The sequence below is a fragment of the Ptychodera flava genome, chromosome 6, assembly GCF_041260155.1.
Source record: "Ptychodera flava strain L36383 chromosome 6, AS_Pfla_20210202, whole genome shotgun sequence".
Taxonomy (NCBI): Eukaryota; Metazoa; Hemichordata; class Enteropneusta; family Ptychoderidae; genus Ptychodera; species Ptychodera flava.
Window position 1 is genome coordinate 35,795,716 of NC_091933.1, and position 19,577 is coordinate 35,815,292.

The 19,577-nt window shown below is 36.4% G+C and overlaps 3 protein-coding genes across 3 annotated transcripts in view; 1 reads left to right on the forward strand and 2 right to left on the reverse strand.

Annotated features, from left to right (window-relative positions):
- The first annotated feature begins 55 nt into the window (after positions 1–55).
- Positions 56–5,585, forward strand: LOC139135620 (uncharacterized). The gene is made up of 4 exons (XM_070703111.1): positions 56–705; positions 806–944; positions 1,601–1,849; positions 4,256–5,585. The coding sequence occupies exons 2-4, from the start codon at positions 919–921 to the stop codon at positions 4,458–4,460; spliced, it is 480 nt and encodes a 159-aa protein (XP_070559212.1). The 5' UTR covers positions 56–705; positions 806–918; the 3' UTR covers positions 4,461–5,585.
- Positions 5,586–6,643: 1,058 nt separating this feature from the next.
- Positions 6,644–10,769, reverse strand: LOC139135621 (uncharacterized). The gene is made up of 5 exons (XM_070703112.1): positions 10,151–10,769; positions 9,212–9,319; positions 8,734–8,886; positions 7,759–7,861; positions 6,644–6,874 (listed from the first exon to the last, which is right to left on the reverse strand). The coding sequence occupies exons 1-5, from the start codon at positions 10,155–10,157 to the stop codon at positions 6,673–6,675; spliced, it is 573 nt and encodes a 190-aa protein (XP_070559213.1). The 5' UTR covers positions 10,158–10,769; the 3' UTR covers positions 6,644–6,672.
- A 2,066-nt stretch (positions 10,770–12,835) lies between these two features.
- LOC139134341 (carbohydrate sulfotransferase 9-like) overlaps positions 12,836–19,577 on the reverse strand; it is a 7,082-nt gene continuing 340 nt past the window's right edge. The window contains exons 2-4 of the mRNA XM_070701219.1: positions 17,068–17,170; positions 16,806–16,924; positions 12,836–14,355 (exon numbers count right to left, since the gene is read on the reverse strand). Coding sequence (XP_070557320.1) covers positions 13,501–14,355; positions 16,806–16,924; positions 17,068–17,161 — 1,068 coding nt within the window. The 5' untranslated portion in view covers positions 17,162–17,170 and the 3' untranslated portion in view covers positions 12,836–13,500. The remainder of the gene's footprint in view (positions 14,356–16,805; positions 16,925–17,067; positions 17,171–19,577) is intronic.

Genomic DNA, 19,577 nt, shown 5'->3' on the forward strand with positions numbered 1-19,577 from the left:
TTGGGGAGTGGCAACACAACCAGCAAAGGGATCGGGCTACGGATCCGCAGGCAAACGTCGCCGCAAAGGAAAGGGCAAAGTTCACAGTCTCACCCATAAGTAGGCTAAACGGCCTTTGATTTGATTGGAGGAGAAGTTGCAATTATGTTAATGAGAATACAGGGTGGTTCATTCGTTATTCTATATATGTGATAGAGTGTTTTTTTAAAAAATTCCTTCGTATTAATTACATGGGACTAATTGATGCAACCAGATGATATCTTGTGTATGGTTTACATCAACTTCAGTCAATTTCATAAAATTGTATAGAGGTTTGTGACATTCAACCCATGCTATAAAATGTACTGTGAATAAATATGACAGCTATTGTCCCTTTATAATAATGAACTTCATCAACTAGATTTCCAATTTGCATTATTCCTATTTGGAAAAAATATGACAACAGCAAATACAGCATCCTTGATATTGCACCTAATAATTTTTTTCTTGTTTTATTTTCAATTTGAAAGAACTACTACTGATGGCAGATTGTTGGTCAACCCAGATAGTGTAAGAGAGTGGAAAGATGACCTCAATTTTTTACCAGATGTTGAACTTCCACAAGTGATAGTCTATCTACTCAGCAATGGATGGTCAAAATCAATGGTTAATAAATATAAGTCATCTGATGGTTGGAAGTTGCATAATGATGGTCATGTTAATAAAGTAGGTTGATTTCTTTTTTGTGAATTTGAAAAAAATGATAATTTTAATTTATTCTATTATCTGTTTTACCAATATGTTGAAAACGTTTGGTTATTTCTAGGTACAGCTTAGCAAGCACAATGATAATTTCACATATGTCAGGGGAGTTGTGTCAGGGAAACAGAACAGCAAGCTGTTTATAAGATCTGGATAATTTTAGAAGAAAATAATATCATGTCATCATCTTGTGAGTGCCCTGCGTAAGTAAAACTTGTTTATTTAAATATTCAAATAATTAAAACATTTCATAAATAACATTTCTTGGTATGGATGAATGTAGCATTTTTCAACTCAAAGTCATAAGGAAGGAAAGTAATCAAGGTTCATGTTATTTTCAGAAATCTTCTTGTTTCATATCATCACATAAAAATGTTAATTTTTTTCTCATCAATCTCTAATTCAGAACCTCAATTCATTTGTCATGACCCAGTATGCCAGACCGATTGAGCTTTAACTCTAAGCTTTTTCATCATTTTTGTGTTTGTAGAGTTTTTGTTTGAATCCTTGAACCATGATGAAATACTGGATATTAGTTCATCAACACTGTCACAGCCAATGTTAAGCATAATAAGCATGGTTATTGTTGCCCATTGTATTCAAGTCTGGACTATAATTCATATGTCAACATTGACATGTAGAGGTTTCATGGACAAATAGAATACTAGGCATTTCTGCTTCTGCAAAATATGGGGATTAGTATAAGGAATTATAGTTGCAGCACAGAACCAAAGCTCTTCCAAAAATGGCCAAAGGTAACAGCTAATGTCCCTTTAATTAATTCAATACATTATTTCCATGCTTCTTTCAGGCTGCATTTACCAATGTCTAATTGAGACAATTAAATATTTTTGTATAGGGATGATCAAGCATGTAAGCATGTAGCAGCACTATTGTTTGGATTGTGGTCGTTTACTGACAGACATCAGGATCGACACACTCTTGTTGGCACTGACATAGCATGTACATGGGATTGTCCTAAGAAGGCAGCAACCCCACAGCTCCTTGATGATATTGATGTACGAACAAATAGGTCAACTCCACTCATAAAACCAATACTTGCTATGTATCAGCCAGTAATTGACATGCCAGATGATTTAGAAAAAAGGTGAGCTTTGAAACAGACAAATGTACATATTCTTTGGTGTCTTTACATGGAGAGAGGAGTGGTCAACTTGTTTGGTGAGCATGCAGTTGTGACAGAGCATCACAAGTATAAACAATTGAATCTTATGGTGAAATAAAGCCTAGGTCTCCACTCCATTTCACTCTATAACTTTAGTAATTATTTTGAGGCAAGTGATTCAATATGCTCAATCTGCTGAATAAATTACACATCAAGAAATAAAAATTATCCTCTAAAATGTCTAGACAAAGTTGAGCCTTTTATGATGCAGGCTATTTTAACAAGCTTATTGGTAATAATGTACATGGCAACATGCCTTACCGTTTCACTATACCTATCTGCACACACACACATGCACCCCCCCCCACATGCACCCCCCCACACACACCCACACCCCCAACACACACACACACACACACACATATACTACAATAATATATATATATATATATATATATATATATATATATATATATATATATATATATTATATATATATATATATATATATATATATATATACAACCCTACTTACAGACATACCTACCTGCATACAGACATACAAACCTACTCACATATACCTATTAAACTATCTGCATACCTACCTACCTACCGGTATATCTATGGACCAACAATCCAATTCACATTACTTCCTTAAACTGCATCCCTACCTACCAACCTATATCTACCTGTGTCACCAATGTGATTCAAATCAAATGAAGAGAGCAGTGATGTATTTACCTTAAAGCCTTCTCACTTTGCTGCTGTCATTTCTTTATGAGATTACAGATAATACAGACCAGATTTCCTGCCGACATACCTTCTCATACACAGTTCATCAATGCATCCAAGCATCTATGCATGTGTATGCATATATACACATACTTACATACATATACATATACACATACAAATACATACGTACATACTATACACACACATACACACACACATACATACATACATACATACATACATACATACATGCATACAATACATACATACATACACATATGGGTACACATACATACATACATACATACATACATTCATACATACATACATACATACATACATACATACATACATACATTATTCATAGATACATATACACATACATACATACATACGTACATACAGACATGCAGACATACATACACATATACATACATACTTACAATACATACATTCATATACATACATGCATGCATGCATACATACATACATACATACATACATACATACATACATACATACATACATACATACATACATACATACATACATACATACATACATACCGGTACATATATACATACATACATTCATACATACATACATACATACATACATACATACATACATACATACATACATACATACATACATACATACATACATACATACATACATACATACATACATACATACATACATACATACATACATACATACATACATACATACATACATACATACATACATACATACATACATACATACATACATACATACATGCAGATATGCAGACATACATACACATATACATACATACAATACATACATTCATATACATACATGCATGCATGCATGCATACATACATACATACATACATACATACATACATACATTCATAGATACATACATATACACATACATACATACATATACACATACATACATACATACATACATACATACATACATACATACATACATACATACATACACACATACATACATACATTCATATACATACATGCATGCATGCATGCATACATACATACATACATACATGCATGCATGCATGCATGCATACATACATACATACATACATACATACATACATACTCATATATGTACCGGTACATACATACATACCGGTACCTACCTACCTACATACATACATACATACATACTCATATATGTACATACATACATACCGGTATCTACATACATACATACATACATACATATCATATATGTACATACATACATACCGGTACATACATACATACATACATACGTACATATGATACATATACACAAAATGTATACATACACAGACTACCAGATATATAGACAGAAAAACATATATCAATACATATTATACCTACCTAAAATATGATACAGGCTAGCCATCACTCAGAATTCCATAAGTACTGGAATATGTATATTATACCAGATATATAGACAGAAAAACAAAATCCATACATATTATACCTACCTAAATTATGATACAGGCTAGCCATCACTCTTAATTCCATAAGTACTGGAATATGTATAGTATAAAGTTATGCGATAACTTTAGTTATGATATATTCAATGTAAGTAATATTGAGAGAAATCTGAAAATCACTAATGTTTGTTTTGTTTTTTTGTTTCAGGTGGAAACATGCTTCAAGTGAAGATTCACTTGCAATCCGGTATCTGTCTGGCAGTTCGAGCAGTGATTCAGATACAGATGAGGAAATGCCTACATTCTTAGAACTTTGCAAAAAACATAACACTGGTGGACTGGAGTCTCTTTTATCAGAATTTACACAGAGTACTTGTGATAAAATGAGGAAAATACCAGGGGTCAAGCTATGAATCAGAGTGGGTTAAACAAAGAATAGGGAGGATAACTGCTAGTATTGCTCATCAAGTCATACATGTACAAAATCCATCACCAACTCATTCTCTCCTTAAAACTATTTTCGGTCAAAACAATTTTTCTGGAAACATTCATACACAATATGGTAATGATAGGGAAAGTGTTGCACGTAGTATGTACTGTATGGAAGCTGGCCAATTACATAGGAAATTTAAGATTTGGGAAACAGGTTTGATTGTTGATCCAGATAAACCTTATCTAGGAGCAAGCCCAGATGCAATGGTTGAATGTGAATGTCATGGTAGGGGGGTTGTTGAAATAAAGTGTCCAAGTACAGGCGCTGATTGTACTTTAGAGCAGTACACTCAACTCAAACGAAATAATGTAACTATGGATGAAAACAAAAATGTTCAACTTGGATCTGGTCCATGGTTGACACAGATACAGATGCAGATGGCATTAGCTAAGGTGGAGTATTGTGATTTTGTACTGTTTTTAGGGAAACATCCGTATGTACATGTGGAGAGAATTTATTATGACAGGTCATTATGGAGTACATGGTGTTTCAAACTGACAAATGTGTTCATGTCATGGGTTTTACCTAATGTTTAATGTGAAAGTTGCTGGTAGTTTTCTATCTCATAAGCTAAATGTTTGTTCTTGTTCTAGTTTATAAAAAGCTTGCTATATATGTGATACAAATTACTGTTGCCTTGGTAATGATTCTTGAGATTTGGTAAATGTCATATTCTAAAGGCAAATTTTATAGCAGTGATGACACAGCATCGTCTGATCATGACACCTAATTAGCATAGAAAACTGCTCTTCATATCTATTCAAATGTACCGTGAACTCCAACACAGCTTACAAATGTATACACCACCAGATACTGTAATTTTACCAATGTGAAATGCACATCCCTGGACACAGTGGCTTTACCATCGTGAGCAGCAAAGAGGTTCTAATTGCAAGTCATGTATCCAACGGACAAGGGGATATTGTCATGCCATCAACACTCACACTACTTGCAACTCACAAACTTGTACTAATGACATCAAAAGGCAAGTCATTCCTGTAAAAATTATTATTACTCAGAAATAAAAAATGAAATCTTCAAAATATCCAGAACTTTTCATTTATAAATCAATATGAGCTGTACATATAAGACACAATGTATCTTAACAGTATTGTTTAAGGTAGTAATATGACAAAGTGAAATTGAGCAAGAAAATGTGATATACAGCTGCAAGTGCTAGTTCTTTGAATATCTCGGTCTTTTATGAAAGGTTGATGTGAGTTTCTGTAAATCAAAACATTTGCCTCAACCATAAGCTAAGAAAAATTGTTATTCATATAAAAATATAGAAGTAGTCTAGTTTGACAATAAAAAATGAACATTGTTTTTGTTGTGTGGGGTTTCTATTTGGGAACTAAATTATTGAATTTCATTTGGAATATATGAAGAATTGGACCTAAATTTTATGAAAACAACCTGTTTAAGAGCACAGGAATGAGACACACAAGTAATCTCAGAGGCCAATGTCAGATTAACTCAGATTGACAGATGAGACATACTTATGGACCACACTATCTCTTCACAAGTGGTTCATAGAGATTGCACAATGCTGCAGCAACTACTAACATCTGATTAGCAACAGGTTTCAAAGTCAATGGTATGGTACGAGATAGAAGTGAAAAATTTTTTATTCTTTCAATGGCTCTTTCAACATGAATACGTAAACGGGCAATATTCCGAGTCTGAACAATTTCATTTAAACTTAAATGTTTCCCCTTACCCCATGTACATTTGCGTGTAAAAGGTGGAACTGCAAGATCAGCATGCCTCTTTAAACATAAATCTCGAATCAAAAAGCCTCTATCAGCCATGACCAAGTCCCCCCTTTCAAGTAAATCAATTATCCCACATTCCTTGGTAATATGGCGGTCAGACGCATTTCCTCCCCACAACTTTGAAATAAAACTGATATATCCATCTGGAGTGATACCAATAAGGGCTTTACAAGTATTCCGTGATTTGTAATTAGAGTATGTTATGTATTGTGCTTTCGGCATTGATGGCTTTTGGATATAAAATTCTGTACAGTCAATAATAACTCTGGTTGCCCTATACTTCATCTTAAAACTGTGAGGCATATTTTTAATATTTTTCTTTGGATGGCCACTTTAAAAGAGGTGACATTGCATTACTCATAACAGTAATCCAAGTAATAAAAATCTGGGATACACGGGTGGCTGATGTACTGAACATATCAGCCAAATAAATAATGACAGTCCCTGTCGAAGCCTTAAAAGTGTGATTAGGAACTCTTGAAAAGGGCGAAGCTTCCTATTCCTTCCTGGTTTTTTATAGGTGGATCTCTCATTATGTTGTCCATCATTATTCATTTCTCTGAAAAAAATGTAGAAAGTTTAATTAGTAAAAAAATTCATGAAAAACCTTGTGACCATTATTAGTCCAAAGCATAAGCTGCTCTTGAACTGTCTGGTTCAAACAACAAAGTACTTTAAAGGGGAAGTTCACCAAGGATGATTTTTACATATGTGCTAGCTTTGGGGTTGGTTATTCAAGAACACCACTTTCACCATTTCTAACATATTTTACAGAAACAGCTAAAAATAATAGCTGAAGTTGCATTTTAGGGCTTCATATCATGGGTTTGACTCATGGGAAAAAATGTCAAGCTTGATGCTTTCATCAGCTGTTACGAAAGGGATCCACTTCAAAATGGGTATTGTTCGTTGACTCACGTTACACAGATTATGTGTGTCTGTACATGAGTGGAAGAATAATGCCATTATCATTGGAAAATGGTCCATTCCGTATCACATGATGAAGTGCCAAGCTTTGCATTTTTTTCCCTGAAGCAAAAGCCTCTAGCAATGCAACTTCTGGTACTATTTTCGATCTGTTTTTGTTTAAAATTCTGCATGTTGAAAATGGCGACAGTGGCGTGTCTTGAATAACTGACCCCAAAGCTAGCACATATGTAAAAATCAGCCATGGTGAACTTCCCCTTTAATGAAAATCATTTCCTTTAACCTCCATCACTCCTTACATAACGTACACTATGTATTTTTTCCTTCTATAAATACAATTCAAATGCATCAGCCATACTTTGTCATTTCCACTGAAAACAAATAATATTTGAAAGCCCTTCCAAAGTCATGCTCATCCACCTGATAACCCTGGAGCTGTATAACAAATATTACTGGGGTAGGGCCACAAAAATGTTTGTCAAATATGATAGAATAAAATAGAAACAAGGTAAGTACCTGACACTAGATTTTCCACGCCAGTATCTGATGGTTTTACCACTAGCTGTTGTTGCTGACACAATGTCAAATACATCAGTAAGTTGGCTCCTTGATTTTATACCTATTGATAAATGCATATTTTATATCAAAACAAGGATGAATAGCTGAAATGACTTGAAAAATACAATTAAAAGGTCCATGATTAATAATTTTGTACTATAAAGAAATGCAGTTAGTATAACATAGATGACCTCACTAAAAATTCTCTGATTTTAAACAAAGATATATCCTAAGGGGTGGACCATAAGATATTCAGGGGGTCTCGAAGACGCATGAGGTGGCAATTCTTTTTCTCAGCAAGCTTCACAGGATTTTTTTATCTTTTCAGTCCTTTTTTTTTTGTAAAGCCATCTGTGGCTGGATTTTATTTTCATTTATGTCTGCTAGGAATAGTTTTCAAAAATATTCCCAACTCCGCCCCCCCCCTATTACAAATTGTCAACCCCTCAGGAGGAAGGTGAAACTTGCTTCAATTTCCAAGTCACAAGTGATTTGAACTATATTCATGATTATTTCAGTACATGGGGAAAGTACAAATATGTCAAAGTAGGTTTTATGCAACTGAAGCATAAAATTGCAGATTCGACCAAATAAAAACTAGGAAATTCAAACAATACATGTTCAGACACCATTAAACATTACCAAGAACAAATGAGAACAATGACTGAAGGACCGAATGGGAGGAAAAGAACTATGTGTCTAAAGTATAAAAAAATTAGCAATGATTGGAAAAAGATTCTAAGGTCCCTCAGACGAACCTGAACATCAAATTTCAAAGCATATTTCTGGCTTTATGTATATTTCCTACTGCCTCACAAGTACTGAAATGGAAACTCAAGTAAGAGTCATCTATACGCAGTCAATACCTTGATACAGTTGATATAAACTGTCTATCTCATGGTGTAAGTATGATTCAAGGAGAAAATACTCTACCTGTGTATTTCATACAGCTCTTATCATCTTTAAGAATACTTTCAACAGTCAAGTCTCGCCGTAGTGTTTCAGTGTCATTTAGAACAGTCTCCAATTTATGAATCTTCTGTTTTAAAAGCAAATTTTCTTCTTTAATTTGTAATAGATGTGACCCTGAAATCAAAAAATAACAAGTTTCACTTTACTGTCTAAAAGGGACATTATCTGTTATTGCCTGTAATTTTAGACTGCGAATAAAATATCCTTTCTGTGTATCAACAACAGAACTGTGATTAAGAATCAAAGGACCTGGCCAGAGAGACAGGCCCAGGGGATGAAGGAAATAAGAGATAAGTGCACAAATAATAAAATGAGGAACAGATAGCTATCTGAAAGGGATGGGTACACAATAAAAACAAGGTACAATGAAATCTCATAACAGTATCAAATATATAAAACACTGTGCAGAAAAGGTTTTCTAAAAGAAGATTGTGGATACCTGTGATTTCTGTTTGAGTAGCAACACATACACTGGAAACTTCATCCACATCAGTTTTGCAATATAAGTGATCTTCACTGGGTGGGCTGGTGACAGTAAAGACTCCATCTGACAATCAAAAGATGGCAAAATCGATTATTTATTTCTCAATTTGGCAACTATACATTTGAGGAATACAGTCATTTACTGTAAAATTACAAGACCTACGTGGGTAATTCCCCACTATCAACTTCCCTTGCAATGTTCCGATCTTCCTTAGAAAACATTGTCCTTCTTACCTTCCGCCAGTCTCCTTTTTTTCATTCTCTATGAATTTGAAAGACTGTAGGGAGACTGGATTAGCATGGCATGGTATGTGCTGGTCAATGAAAACATTGAAAGTTCTTAATTAATGTCTACCCATGGGAAAATAGAAACATTGCCTGGGATATTGGTAGGGACTTTTCAAGTATGGTATCCGGTCCAATATCGCCTTAGAATTCATCATAAATATGAAAAACACACTTTCGGCAAAGCCACTATATTATTTCTGTGGAACACGTTCGTTCAAAAGACATGTTATGTGCGTATATGGACGCGGACGCTAACACAAAGGACACATTTGACGCGCGCGCATACGCGCAGTAAAAAGTAATATTTAGGTCACAAAGATTCACTAAATGCTTAAAATCGACTTACTTTTATAAATTATAGCATCCCGACTTACTTATAACCGTAATAAAACATGTTTGTCCATTCTCTATCCAAAATTATTCGAATTTTCCTTCACGCAAACTATTTATAGGCACGTTTTGACAGCAGACGACAATGATGAAATGGCCAGTGTACCCATCTTACGCGATCGACAGCGTGATGAATATACAAATAGGCAATAAAAATACTTACATTCAGAATCAGATGCAACCTTCGCAAGCAGGACGTTAAAAATGATGAACTCACCTTTCATGGAGACAGGCGGAATACGTTTTTGAGTTCCGTAATGATACTCAACTTCAAGTTCAAGAGATGGGCTTGAGTTGGTCTCCAGAACCACCAGATCATGCAACTCCTCCGCTGGCTGTAGTACTTTATGGTTCTCGACCCCTCGGTTTAACTGCCACTGGTTTCTGGGACGGGATGGATCCGAAGAATGGCCCCAATCATTATAAGGAAATTTATGAGGCACAATATTGTGACTCCAGTCGCCAGGAGAAGGGAGATTGTCAGAATCAAAGTGCCGCGAGCAAACCCTTGAAAATTGTTGGGGAGCCAGGACGGTTCTCGACGGCAACTATCGATCCACTTACGGCGAAGATATTTCTGCGATATCCGATGGGGAAATGGATGAAAAGTCACCCCAGACATCCATGGGTACTTTCCTAAATTTAGGAGTTTCCGGGTGTGAGCTTTGCAGTCCCGTACTGCACACTGGAACTCGGGCATCTTCTTAGCAACCACTGAGTAAATTACGACAGTCGCTGATAAATATGTCCTACCTCTGTTCGGAAGTACGCATATTGCGGTCAATGCGCATGCGCACAAACTTAAATCTCACGAGAGTTCGCAATTCGAAAATCAGGAATTGCAAATCCGGAGATGTTTTCAGAAAAAAGTATCTCAACTTGACCTACAAGTGCTCCATTGTATTTTGTGATTGATTATGATTTACGTTTGCGATGTAAAGTTACGATACTTTGAGTTGTTAATCTTATTATTCATATTCACGGGCATGTAAACAAACCATTACTGTGTATTGTGGTCAGTCACGTGGTTCAGCTCGACCAATCGAAATGCGACGGGCAGCGCATGGTAATATAATGAATTTTAATTGTCGAATGTGCCCAACTGTGCGCATGGTTGTGTACTTGTCGTGTGGTACATGGTAAGCAAGAGCAACCATTAGAACAAGTGACGTGTCAATGTGTGAAACTTACGTTACTAAACCAAACTCTCCACATGAAAATGAGACTAAACCACAGTTACTTGTTGGTTGCGAGGCCGCTCTGGCTTACGCGCTCCATAGGTCTAGACGAGTGTACACTATAGACGCAGAGCGCACGTAGCGACGTGCGAGTAAGGTCGAAGGTTACAGCAGATCATCAGCGATCATTTCTCGAAAAGAGGTATTGTATTTTTCTGCCAGCTTGCGATACCTGCCAAAAAGCATTTGAATGTAGAAACAAGTCTTCCTTTGGTGTAACCTTGACCACAGAGTAATATCATAGACAGAGTGGCAACAGCTATTGTTTAAGGCGTGAAGCGGTTACGTAAGCAATCCATGTTTGCCTCGCCTCACGAAGCTCTTGGCTCTCTTTTTCGAAGAGTGCCGACCATGCACCCTTCGGTAATTTTCGGATTTTCACCAATTGTTAAGCGAAAGAATGTTCGACAAAGCTTGTCGTGTGGTGCTGATCGGAATTGATGTGCTGGCGAAAACGGGAGTGTTTTGAGCTTCAGGAAAGTGGATTTTACCGTTTTAAAAATTCCTCTCATATTTTCATGAATATATAATGAGTGTGTTTGAACCAAATTTGAAAGTCTTTTATCGATACTGTCTGGTTTTACTCAATGGTTTACGGTCAGTCATACCGTCTTTTACACGTGCGCCAAGAAAGGACATGTTTATGAAACTGCTGGCGTGTTATGTTTTGATTGGCGTGAGGCAGTGTTTCTGGCCTGAGAGCTCACAAAGTAACTATGGTTGCTACGCGACTGGCAGTACGATGCCATCTCGTCGTATGTTTCGCATAATCTCGTGTAATTATCAACCACAAACCAAGCTTCCAAAAAGTTTAACACCATCATTTTAATATGAAAAGCCAATAGTCTACCGAGACGACCATGGAACAAAAGGCATGCAAGTGTTGCCACTCTGTCTATGATACTCTATGCCTTGACTTAGCAGTTTGTAAGAGAGATGGCTTTGTCTCTCTACAAAATCACCATATGAACTGCATGCTCTTGCATATCGAATAAGCTGGGAAATGTATACCCCATAAGCTGGTGAGAGTAAGGTGTGAGGTGTGGGAAATTGATGATACTAAAGTGGAAATCATTTCTCTTTAAGTTTGTTTCATCCCGTGAACCGAAGTGAAAGGTGAAACACTGACCTGCACTGTAGGTCCTGTTGAGATACTTGGCCACACTAGCCACATCAAACCATGGACATCCTTTTTCGGCCATGATAAACTATGTTTCAAAACGTTTGGACAGAATGACGTGAAGTAATAGATATAGATATACGCTAAACGGCATTTCTGCCTATATCACAGTATAATTACAAAATGAATATTGTGTAACATTTAACCATCTGGTGATAACCCAACTGCAAAATACAGAACCACAATATGTCAAAGACAAATCAACTGAATAAACATTGATAATTTAATAAGAATCCATGCCATAGTTCTGAAATTACAAACACTGATAAAGTTTCACTAATGTAGTTATTCATCTCAGACGTATGCTGGTTGTATAACTTGTCACATGATAAGAGTGGCAAAAATTGCTTTCAATTTAAGAAGGCAATCTATTTACATTAATTACAATACCTTTTGTTGCATAATAAATAATATGTGGCAGATGGTAGTTGCCGGAAAAAAGGAAAATATTTTTCCAAACTTGTCTGAGATGAAGAATTTTTTCCTACAAAAGAGAATCATGGCTTGTCCTCAGGGCAGAGTCCAATACTGTACCATTAAGTCTGAAAAGTTAGAGCTTATGCATCTAAAATTGTGATTTATTCCATGCAATCGTACATAATTACTTGAAGGTCAGGGTGTCTACCCTTAGGTAGTGCATTGTGCAGTGTTATAGCTAATTCGATAGATTTGCACATAGTAATACAGTAGTATGTCCTAATATTGTCATGTTCTTTTCATTCTCTCAGTTCAGTATGTACAAAGTATCAGAATTTACTGCACTGCATGTTTACACCAGTGTTATTGTCGATTCATGACATTGGACGTACACAACATTCTTTGGACATTACACTCTTCAACTTATATTTTTGATAAACTGACAAACCTCTCCTTAGATATGGAATTAATGATGAACATTGATAAAGTTACATAACATTCTTCAAAACTGCATATTGGTCTTTTGTTTGTGATGTAGTTGTGTGAAACGTGAAATTCTTCAATATTAGAGTAATTTAATACTAGAACTCGATCCGTGGTCGAAAATTTCGTGTAAAAGCTTGCTTGTCGAATTCTTAACCATGAATGTCGCTGTCAAACACATTCGTGGTCAGTCTATTTTCAAGCAAACGATGAATTCGTAGGACACTATTGGAAACACAACGGAGCATATTACGACGAATAAGACCAGAGTAAGAACTCTTCAGGGAAAGGGTAGCCGAACAATTGAAAATCGTTTTCATACAGTCTGTATAGCTTTACTATCTCCTCGGTAGACAGCGTAGAATAGTATCTTTTGAGAGTTTCAATGTTCGAACTGTTAGTCACATGAGTGTCGGTGAGTGGAAAGCTAACTAAACGATCGACGCTGGCTCTTCTCAGGACATACTGAACGTCCTCTGCCAGGTTCTCGAATTTGCCAATGATGTCGTAGTTTATGCTGCAAACGGAGCAGAGCTGGTCCATGGGTCGCCAATGTCCATCGAATTGTGCAGAATCGGTTGTGTTGATGACATAGCGGACAAAGTCCTTGAATTGTATGCCGGTCTTCTCACCACTCAGTCTCATTGAGAGGCTCGAATTGAATCGATAACCGGGTATAATCTGAGGACCATATTTAGGCAAGAAAGCCCGACTCGTCCTTTGCTCAAAAACTTCAAATTTGTTGCGATAGGCCGACAGCAGACGCGCAAAGGGATGACGGACAAACATGAATTTGAGATAGCTTTCAGTTCGTTTTACTTTCTCTCTGTTGTTTAGTTTATTTAGAGAGGGATAGAAGCGACCGTATTTTCCATGGACAACGCTGTGATGGATACCGTTTGTGGACTTCTCGAGACCCATCAGTACTAACCATACCCTTCGCCAACTTGTACACGCCACCTTTGGGACCGAACAATACAATAGCTTGTACTGGTCGTTATACAGGATAATCCCACGCCCTGAGTTCTTCCTTCCAATAGCATGGCACAGTTTTTGCAGAACATGTTTCCGTTTCTCGTTGATATCCGCTTTGTCTTTGTCTTTCTGTTGAGAAAAAGCAACAGTCCCTTTTTACTCCTGTTTGACTCCTGCTTTGCTTAGTTGATTGTTTTTTGATTCGCTTGGATGATCTTAGTAATGATTTGTAACATGACTGTTATTTATGAAATTGTTCGTATATTCCACATATCATGTGTCATGTTTGTCTGTCCACCGATCTGTCTACAAACTTTGTCTTTCTCTCTGTGTGCCTTTTTCTAATTATTTTCTACTCTTTCTCGCTTATCTCTCTCCCGGCCTCTTTTTCTACACACAAAATATACATCGTATAATTTAGCGTCCCCCCCTGACACCAGCATTTAGTTCGATGGATCCATATATTCGGATGTTAAGCAATTGGAAGTTCTAACGGGACAGGGCCAGGGCAGACAATAGTTTTAATGTGTTCACATCCTCCAGAGCATCAGCACTGTACCTTCTTTCTCAGACATTTACCAGATTTGTCGAAGATTTTTTGAATTTGAAGATGTTTGTTGGTGACACTAATGACAGACTTCGGTACTTGACAGAAAATTGTGACAGCACGGTTGTCGAGTATCACTTATTGTTGGAAGCATTGAAATCCGTCGACAAAATGTTACTCTAATTTATCTTTTCCGGGGCGAGTTTGCCCTAGGTGTTAGTTGTGATTAACCTTTTACACATTGAGATCAAAAGATGGTTTCCTTTTATTAATTTTCAGTGCATAAAATAAAGAATAAATAATTAAATAAATTTTGAGCGTTATAGTGTCTTCAAAGTGGACATTTTGAAGGCTGGGTCTCACAACAAGAAAAGGAGACTTTGTAGAGATTAGACCGAATAAACAAATATGTTTCCAGTAAATCGATTGACCCAATTTAAGAACCCCGAACTTAAAGGTATACTGTCACCTGTTCCAATTTTGCCACAGTCACCATGAAAAGAGAAAATCTAACCAATCACAGATTTTAAGAGGGTGGCCGCTTTTTAAAAACAGCGCCCTCACATGGGCATTTTGAATACCAAGAAACTCCCTTTGACCATATATGGGCATATTTAGATTATAGGTGACTGTATACCTCTAAACATGTTTTCCTAAACTTTGGTTTATTTGATGACTTAAATACTAAAAAAATTCCCGATCGACCTAACCTTTTTCGTGAGGGCATATTAACGGTCATGAAATACAACTGGCGAGAGAGCAATACAAAAAAAAAATCATTTTTTCGAACATAGTTTTATAAATGTGCGTCATGTGGCCTATGTTTTTGTGCGTTCTCCTTGTGGTTTTCCTGATGTCAAATGAACCGCTTAGATCAGGACTCATTTCCGAAGCCTGTGTAGTAAATTAAAGGGAAGGGGTCGTCGGAACTGCGCGTGTGCGAGTTTCTTGTTTACAAACAATGTATTTCATGCATAATATCTGGATACATCATGTCAACATATACAGCTGCAACATTTAAATTTTACGATGTACATGTTAACAATATTGGATTCGAACTCACAACATACAGTATCCAGTCACCAAGAAGAGAAGCAACAGACATAACTGCTCGGCCAAATCCCCACTCTCAAAAAAGAGTGGTTCAATAACCGAGTTTACAGTTGTTACAATTTTTCTGACTATGACCCCTTCCACACGTTGTAGAGCTAAGAAGCACTCACGCTCGTACACTCACTATCACACATCGGACACAAACTTTATCTAAGCAATGGATGCATTACTTTACTGGGCGAAAGACAGCCTCGGGGAAAATTCTGTCCACCAGCAGAGTTATCAACCCAGGGTAGAAACTATGGTGTTTACAATCGGGATCGAACTCACAACATACGGTATCCAGTCAACAATTATGTTTTAACTTTCATCAATCACCAAAGTTTTGAGCAGAGTTCCGTCGAAACCCAGCCTTCATGTTTTCAAAATCTTATCTTTGCGTGAAAATCTTCAATGTACACATTCTCTGTAGCGTTAACACAGGATATTGTGGCCATTTTTGATTTTAAATATCGGTTAATTTTGGGTTTCTTATTTGTTTCTCTTTTCCAAAAACGTTGCACTGTGACTCCTGATTTCAATACTTCATAACGAAAGAAAATTGTTTAAAGTTTCCCGAGGAAAGTTTGGGCAAAAGTTCATTTACATCTTTATTTCGAAGTATTTCTGACATAACCAAGAAAATAACTTTTATGTGAAGCGTCGAGGATTATAAAATTTGTTCTGAATTCCGTCAATCACCGCCTTGTCAACCTACCAGAATAATCCTTTTAATTTAGGGCCATGTCACTTTTAAATAGTGTAATATGCATCCAGTTATTGGGCTTCGCCTGTTGGATGTCATATAAATAAATAAATAAATAAATAAATAAATGAATAAATAAATAAATAAATAAATAAGCAATAGAAAGTCAGTGAAATTGATTTATATGTTAAGTCAAAAAAACTAGATTTCAGAACCATAATTATCTGAGCTCACCATGTGTGAAGGAAGAACTACGAGTCCGTTCTGTCGGTCACGTGATTCTATCATTCTTGTATCCATTGGTGACAGAGATATATTACAAATCTTCCATGCATTGTAAAGATTCTTCACATCTAAAGATGAACATATACACATCTCCATCATCACAATATTAACTTTGCAAATAAAAAAGGAATCGTTTCAGCATTGATAAATAAAAGGTAGAAATGTGAAACACTAGATATCACACGATTTTAAAGCAGGCACAGAAATTTACCTCCTGAGACCAACAGACGACTGAAAATCCAAGATACCGGCAGAGTTACACAAAGGAGCAGCAGTAAATACACATGTGTCCTCTTACATGCCATCACCCTGATCTGGAATTAATATATGGAGTTTGAAAAGGTTAATCTCCTGATATATCTTTTGATAATATGCTTGATTTAAGAGGTATGAAGTAGCAGTGTTGAATCAGGTAGCACATGTTACCCGAGTGATACCACATAAGGTACACTTAGGGATGGACCATTAGACCTTGGGAGGGGGGTGGTCACAATGAAATTGTGAAAATTTTTTTTTTACTATTGTAAATTTCTGAAATTTTTTTTTTCCAATTGAGATTAGCTGTGCAATTTTTTTTTTCAGAGTAAATTTTCAGATTTATAATTTTTTTTTTAGTTCGTCGCTGTCTGAAGATAAAGCGGGCAAAGATGTGGTGCCAAGCACCACAAGCGGCCACGCAAGCGGTCACGGGGGGGGGGGAATTCGGAGAGGGGTGTCCCCCTGCTGCTGTTGGAGCTTTCGAAAAATAGAGGTTAAAATGGTGTTATTTGGCACTTGGGGAGTATTTTTGCGGGGGGTGGTCAGGAGGGGGTGTCGCCCTCCTGCCGTTGGAGCTTTTGAAAAATAGAGATTAAAATGGTGTTATTTGGTGGCACTTGGGGAGTATTTTTGCGGGGGGTGGTCAGGAGGGGGTGTCCCCCTCTTGCCGTTGGAGCTTTTTGAAAATAGAGATTAAAATGGTGTTATTTGGTGGCACTTGGGGAGTATTTTTGCGGGGGGTGGTCAGGAGCGGGGTGTCCCCCCTCCTGCTGTTAGAGCTTTTGAAAAATAGAGATGAAAATGGTGTTATTTGGTGGCACTTTGGGAGCATTTTTTTCGGATTACACATCTTCCTCTGAAACATGGTCTTCTTGCTCCTCAATAGCTTCCTATAGTTTTGAAAATTGACTATTTTGGTTTCCTGGCTTCCCTTTCTACTGCGTGGTGAAATGGCTACATTCACCCCACCAAACATCATGCATATCTCATGATTTACAATTGATTTTGACAAACTGAGAAGCTAAAATAAGCTAAATAATATAGTTAAATTTGCATATTTGTGTTTTTAGAGCAATTGTTGCCCTTTTTTGATCAAAACATCTATTTCTCTGTAGCAGCATGTCCAAATTGATTGGATGTGTATAGATGTGTTGTAATTTCAATATTTGTCTTTTTAGGGCAATTTATGCCATTCATGGTCAAAAAAATCTGTATTCTCTGAAAGGGCTTGTCCAATTTCTTTGAAATTTGCTCACACAAAAACGATTATTCATGCAGATTTATTCAGTATTTGCTATGAGAAACTTTCAAAGTTCAACCCTTTTGTGTGTTTTTGTGTTGGGATTTGTTGGATAGATGGCATTCTACGTAGTGTATTGTTGAATGTTAAAACATGTGTTGCTGTTGTTTTTTGAGGCTGTTTTTGAGAAAAAGAATTGAAAATGCCTTTTTAAAAGCAAAATAATACATAATGACTTGATATGTTGTTTATCATTATTGACGTGTTTCTACTTGTTCACCCATTCTTGCATTCATCATTGCAATAAAATGCTGTGAAAAAAATGAAACTGATGTGGCCTGCATCTGTTTACCTTGATCTTAAAAGGCAAATACAACTTTCTGTCTTGACAACCATACCATAGTTTCAATGTTTTACCTAGTGTACCTGCTTGGTTTATACGCAGGAAACAACTAGAAAACAGGTTCTATAATTTCATAATTTTCATAATTTCAAGTGATCAGAATACAAAAGTCCTGAAAAGATAAGATAATCACAACTTCCAGTATAAGGGATACAGTCACTCTAAATGTATAAATTAAAATTAAAATGTGCCGGGAGGATGTACTAAAAAATACAGAAAGTTGCTTTCTGTCGGTAAAATCTAAAAAAAATTCAAAATTTTAAAGACTTTTGCAGATTTTTTTTTACGCCTTTGTCTTCTTATTTTTTTTTTATTTTGCAAACTAGTTTGAAGATTTTTTTTTTCCTAACTTTCTGCTCTGAAAATTTTTTATTTCTGTTTTTGACCACCCCCCTCCCAAGATCTAATGGTCCGTCCCTTAGTATAGTACACGGGTCGCTGGATACCGCTATGTACGGTGGGTAAGTATTTGACGATACCAGTGATATCATTTGTACCTACGTATGAAGTTTATTAAATTGCGGCAAAATGACATTTTGATGTCCTGAACACAGGTAACGGGTGATATTAAACACGTGCGTGCGTTGAACGGAAATCGCTAGGTCGTTCAGCGCTTTAACAAAATTCCAAAGTCTACCATCTTCGGTAATTGTTTTCGTTTTCAAAGTTCAAAGTATCGAGAGTGAATGCTCGGTGAACGTTTGACGAATTTGATAAGTAGGGCAAACGCTAAACGCAAACAATTATGTGATTATGTCGAAAACATTCCCATAAACACTATGACGTATGTGTTAAATTGGTCAAGATAATCGGAAGAGTA